At 46.2% G+C, this 6176-nt stretch overlaps 1 protein-coding gene across 1 annotated transcript; it reads right to left on the reverse strand.

Moving 5' to 3' along the window:
- Positions 1 to 443: 443 nt before the first annotated feature.
- On the reverse strand, positions 444 to 2800 carry LOC149836301 (cytochrome P450 78A3-like). The gene is made up of 2 exons (XM_090010844.1): positions 1835 to 2800; positions 444 to 1206 (listed from the first exon to the last, which is right to left on the reverse strand). The coding sequence occupies exons 1-2, from the start codon at positions 2768 to 2770 to the stop codon at positions 589 to 591; spliced, it is 1554 nt and encodes a 517-aa protein (XP_089866970.1). The 5' UTR covers positions 2771 to 2800; the 3' UTR covers positions 444 to 588.
- Between the last annotated feature and the right edge of the window lie 3376 nt (positions 2801 to 6176).

The raw sequence follows: 6176 nt of genomic DNA on the forward strand, positions 1-6176 counted from the left end.
TCAATTGTCGTTTGAAAGAGTGGAAAACTAATAAGAGTGCATTTGCTGATGCCATTAATTTTCACATTTCTGACCCCATGAGAATGAGGTGGTAATTAATAACTATCACCTATGCCCCTTGGTGGCCCTGCCACTGTTATTTCTTAGCGTGACGTCTGGGTCCCAAGAAACTGAGAAGTCCGCCTCTCAAACAATTTAAGAGGCCTCCTCAACTGTTGTATGGATTTGACAAAACCATAAAAAACTGTAGATTCTGCATGCATTTACATCCCTAGTTACCAGTTCCCAAACATAAACTTAATTTTGTTCTAACCAGTAAGTAGGACGGTGATTAATGAACCATCTTTACGGTGAATTGACACTAACGCTCGTTTTTATGCATCCAACAATATTAAGAGGGATTTATGAAACTTTTGGCACACTTCTCAAACGAGAGAGAGAGAGAGAGCAAAGACCTTTTCTGGTCTACAGTAAAGAGGTAAAAAGCTCATACAAAAAGCAGGGCAGCCAAGAGCAGAAAGATACAAAAGCCCTAAACCTATCCATAACATTCACAAGTTCAAGACGGCTATCACAAGAAAGACCTGCCTATGTCCGGCGAGGCTGCACGTTGACGGTGAGCGGCGATGCCATCTCGCAGGAGAGCCCCAACACCTCCGAGAGGTCCACTGGGTCCGACTGGGCCGGGAACCAGTCGAACTCGTGGAGCATCGACGCGAGCCACACGTGGGCCGTGGCCAGGCCTAGTGCCTTACCGGGGCAGCTCCTCCGGCCGGACCCGAATGGTGCCAGCCGGAGGTCCGAGCCCAGAACGCTGAAATCCGGCTCTGCTCCGGTAGGCAGGAACCGTTCCGGCGAGAACTTCAGCGGCTCGGGCCAGATTTCCGGGTCCCGCGCGATGGCCCACATGTTGACCAGGGCCGTGGTGCCAGCTGGCACGTGCCACCCGTCGACGACAGCATCCTCGGTCGCTAGCCGGGCCCACGAGAGGAGTGGGCCCGGGGGGTGCAGCCTCAGCACCTCCTTCACCACCGCCTGCAGGTAGGTGAGCCCCGCCACGTCGGATTCCCTCACCGGGCGCGCCCTCCCCACCACCCTGTCGAGCTCCTGGTGAACCTTCGCCTGTACGTCGGCGTGGAGCACGAGTCGGGCCAGGACCCACTCGATCAGCACCGCCACCGTGTCCGTACCCCGGAAAATCATTTCCTGAGAAAACAAAAACATACAGGTAACACATAAGCTTTTTCATCATTGCGTCGATGATATGAATATGATACTTAAAAACCACCGATTTGTCTTGTAATAGTCCTTAACGATATTTTGACATCACCCACCGTTGTTTTTTTCATTCAAGGGTTGGGGATACTCACTTCAACTTCACCGGAGTTAGCCGAAGGGATATATTCATTATGTATAAGAATCCAATCTTGATTGGACCCAAAAGTTCAATACAATGGATGAACTCATGATCCTTATCAACCGTCAGTTTTTAGAAATTATTATTGTTGTTTTTAACTAAGAGAGAGAAGCCCGAGAGGTTTGGACTTTGGACCCGTCTAGTGATCAAAACCCCCCTTCACTGCACCAAACCCCTTGGACATCTCTATCTTAGTTAAAAACAACAGGGTTCCATCTCCTAGAGTCAGCTCCTGAGGGAAAGCTATAAGCCCTTGCTCAGCCGAAGCTTGGGGTGAGCCCAGGATTTACACCGTTGGGACAATAAACGTCAGGGCGATTAGGTCTCTGATCCCGAAAGTGGTTTTCTCACTGTACACGAGAGAGAGAGAGAGAGAGAGAGAGAGAGAGAGAGAGAGAGAGAGAGAGATTTAATTACCCAAAGAACGGCAACCATGTCCGGGTCGGACAGTCGGTCATTGCCGGTGAGAGAGAGCAGGACGTCCACGAAATCCGTTTGCTTTTCGCGGGTAACAGAGCGGTGCTCGTCGATGATCCTCTGGACGAGCCGTTGTATCCTGGGGACGAGATTGGAGCATCGGTATCGGATCCTCTGGAGGTCCAACGCCCCGATCCAGGGGAGGTGGTCCGAGAGGTTGAGCGTGCCCAGTATGTCGTAGCCCTCCCGCACCAGCTCGCTCAGCTCCACGGCTTCCGGGTCGGACTCACCATAGTCCCGCCCGAAGATGCAGCCCATCACGTGGTCCAGCGACCCGCGCTTGAGCAAGTCCCGGACCCGGACACGCGGCCCGGATATGGAGACCTGGCCGCACATCCGGGCGGCGATCTCGAGGCGGCGGCTCTCTGAGGCGGCGATTTGCCGGGGGCAGAAGAGGTGGCCCGACGCGATCCGGCGGAGGCCACGCCAGTAGGCGCCGAAGGGGGCGAAACCGATGGCGCGGTGGAACATGAGGCTGTGAGCCGACTCCTTGATCGGACGGTCCGCGAAGGAGGATCCGTGCAAGATCTCCCTGGCGACATCCGGGTGGCACGTGACGACCGCGCGGGTGCCGCCCACGCTGAACGCCATGAGCCGGGCCGCGCGGAGCCGGGCCGCGGCGGCTGCTAATTTCTGGTGCGCCAGCCCGCGCATCAGCCCTATGCTTCCCAACACGGGCAACCCCCTTGGGCCGGGGATCCTATTTGTGCTGGGTCTTCCCATCCAGTACTTTCCCCAAGCGGGGCCACCTCTGTAAGACCACGAGAGTAGGACGCCGAAAAGAAAAGCACATAGCAAGAAAACAGCATTATCTGTGGTCAGAAGAGCTGGGAAAGCGATTACCCACCACCATTTCTCAGTTGGGATACTGGCCATCACTAGTAAGTAAACAAAGAGAGATATCGATTGAGAAGGGACGAGACTCCCTCTGTGTGAGTCCCGTCCTTCTTATAGGACTTGGCGGGGGGGGGGGGGGGCGGGGTCGAATCTTCGAATATGCACTCCTCAAATTTACCCATCAGTTTTTTCAAATCGACGTATATATCCTCTTTGGTCACAGTTACGGTTGGGAGGTGGGAGTCGAGATCGCCGAGACGATCATACGTCGCTATGCGACTGCCACGTGGAATCAACCGTGGCGGGAACTTGGGACATGGCCACATGACGGTGCTCACCTCCGGGATCGGGCCTGCCTAATGGAGGTCGCACACGTGGGGCTTATCCACGCCGAGCCCCACCCCGCACCTATCCGGACCGCGATCAACCTCCCGGTGCCGGTGCCGGTGCTGGGTAGGGGGAAACTTCTTGTGACCATATTGCCCTCATTTTCTTTTCTATCGTACCCACAACGTATTGTTTGGTAAGCCTCGCTTTTTGATGTTTGAATGCCTTGAAAAGACGAAAATACCCTCAATTACTTTTTCTTTAACGCTGGACAATTTGATCAATAGCCAACTTATATTCCTACATAGAACACAACCATGGGACCAGGCTATATGTGGTGGCTGGACCACATATAGAATCTTTGTTCCAAATCCAAGCTGGCCTATATCTTAGCTTGGGTATAAAAAAATCAATATGTCCACAAGGGCTCCGAACACCTGGTTAGGAGGTCAGCTTAAGGCATTCAAGTTGAAGGATGTTACGAGTTCAATACCCATTGAAGGATGTTACTAGCAGTGTTGTGAGAGGCGTACGCCTCAGTACCTGAAGCGTATGCCTCAAAGGCAAGGCGCGCACTCAAGGTACTACGGCGTTGCTGTGATGCGCTTTAAGTAAATATAAAAAAAGTACCACGGATACATGAGAAGTAAGATCACTTGAGAGTGTGATACGAAGCCCTCCAAGAGAAGTAAGATCACTAGTGCCAGGAGTTGAGTGTGATGTCACATATTTTTACTATATTTTAGATAATACCATGGATACTTGAGAGTCTTATGTTGTGAGAGGCGTACGCCTTAGGGAAGGCGTACGCCTCAGAGGCGAAGCCCAGGCTCAACGCCTCGCTTCGCCTCATCACATTTAACAACCTTGGTTACGAGTTCAATACTGGGTATTGCGTCCCTTGTCATAAAGTTGAAGCCAATACTGAGAAACTATCCTTAGTAGATTTATGAAAATCTTGTGAGAAATTGCCTGAATGTTTAAAACGGCAATTTCTTACGGGATTTTTCAAAATCTTGCGAGATTTATGAAAAAACATATACCACGATTTAAACACACGATATTTACATTTTAAACAGCCATTTATTGCAAAAAAAAGGTGTAATTTTATTTTTAAATATTTTTTATTAATACTTTCTTATAAAAAATAAATTATATATATATTTTTAATTAATTTTTTATTGCCGAAAAATGCAAGATTTATGAAATTTTTTCAATTTCTCACGAGTTTTTGAAAGACTAGAAATTGCCGTTTAAAACGTTTGTCACTATGGGCAGGGGAAAGAGTACTGTAGTGAAGTTTTGTCCCATTGACAATGAAACAAGGCCACAATCAGCGCAACACCTCTTTTACTCGTAATGGGGATGTCCGGACCATAGTTAGTGTGACAAATATCGTGGGATTTATGAAAAAATGAGCAAAAATATTGCAAGAAATTACTTGAAAGTTGTAAACTTTTATTTCTCATGCTATTTTAAAAAATATCATGAATTTTTTCATAGAAATTTAAATGTTACGTTTAAAACATGATATTTAAGGTTTAAAAATTTATTTTTTATGATCCTAATTTATTTTGTATTACAAATGTTTTGGCAAAAAAAAGTGTAAGTTTTGGAAAAATTTCTACTTTCTCACAGGTTTTTGGCTGACAACATTTGACTGTTTTTAACTTTTGTCACTATGACCATAATGATGGTTTTTCTCCGTTATCCAAAAACTAGTACTTTTGGATATGGATGCATCTTTGGAAGTGGGGATTCCACACTTACTGGGTTGGTGACCTCCGATGGTCACTTTCCAAACAGAGCCTTAGTGGAACTTGAGAATGATTTATGCATTTTGCACATCAGCTGTCAAGATAAGATGGTAATAACATTGTTATATTTGCCTTCCTGACCAACGATTCTTTGTGGGGGTGCAAAGAAATCCATATATATATATATATATATATATATATATATATATAGAGAGAGAGAGAGAGAGAGAGAGAGAGAGAGAGAGAGAGAGAGAGAGGTGGGACCCAGGAAGTTTCGAGAAGATGTGTTCCCATCGTGGATCCCTCCACCTTGCCACCAGCATGGACAGCTGGCGTCGTCCATCCACTCCATGAGGATTTATTACTATATGAAACAAAATTTATGTAAAATACATTTATTACTAGTTAAGGAGCTGATACGAGTAAAGAAAGCCGAGCCAAACACTTGTTGCTCATGTTTTTGGCTTTGCTGAGCTTGTTTCATGAGTTCCAACAAACACTTTAAGGGCAAAACACACGGAGAACCATGAGCTGCTTGTCCCATTTCTCAGCTACACACACATTCTCTCTTTTCTCAAGAATGCAAGTTCTACACACACACACATGCTCTTTGCTCGAAGACGAGTGTTCTACAACACTGCATAAAAAGCTAGTATGCTAATTGTTCCAGCCCGCCATGTTGTCATCTTTCTTTCCTTGATGTAAATCCCATGACACTAATAGTGGTTCCAGCAATAAAGAGGTGTATATGTGAGATTAGCAGTTCCCAACGAACGTTAAGATGTTATTCAGTTCTTTCGAAATTTCAAATCTTTTTATTTTTTATTTTATAAACTATTTCTATTTATAGAGCTGAATTTCTCCTTGCTAAACGTTAGCTAGGAACAACCGTTTTTTTTTTTTTAAATTGTTAGTTTTGTTAAGATTTGACTTGTTTTAGTGAAAGCTTTGGGTTTTAAAATTTGATCTTGAAAATTTTATTTAAAATTAAGGCAAACTTCAGCACGTTGTGAGACATGGGATCACCTTCCATAACTTGCTGCTTCATAAGCACACATTACCAACCAAAATTCAAGCTTGGCTGGTGAGCGTCCAATTTCACCAAAGATGATGGTCTCGACTGAGCTCCCCGCGGGATTCGAACCTGAGATTCATCGGTCATGATAGTGCCACTTAAACATCCAGCCAACTCATCCGACCCCAGAAAATTTTGTTATTCAAGTATTCATTTATATTTAATTGGCTCAGCTTGAGCATGCTTGTTAATAGAACCATAATCAAGGAAGCACATGTTCATGTGTTGGACGCAAAGTTACTAGAAGCATGCCCACAAGGGCTCCACATATCTGTTAAGTGCAACT

The sequence above is a fragment of the Nuphar pumila genome, chromosome 6 (genome assembly GCF_984573655.1).
Source record: "Nuphar pumila chromosome 6, dmNupPumi1.hap1.1, whole genome shotgun sequence".
NCBI lineage: Eukaryota > Viridiplantae > Streptophyta > Magnoliopsida > Nymphaeales > Nymphaeaceae > Nuphar > Nuphar pumila.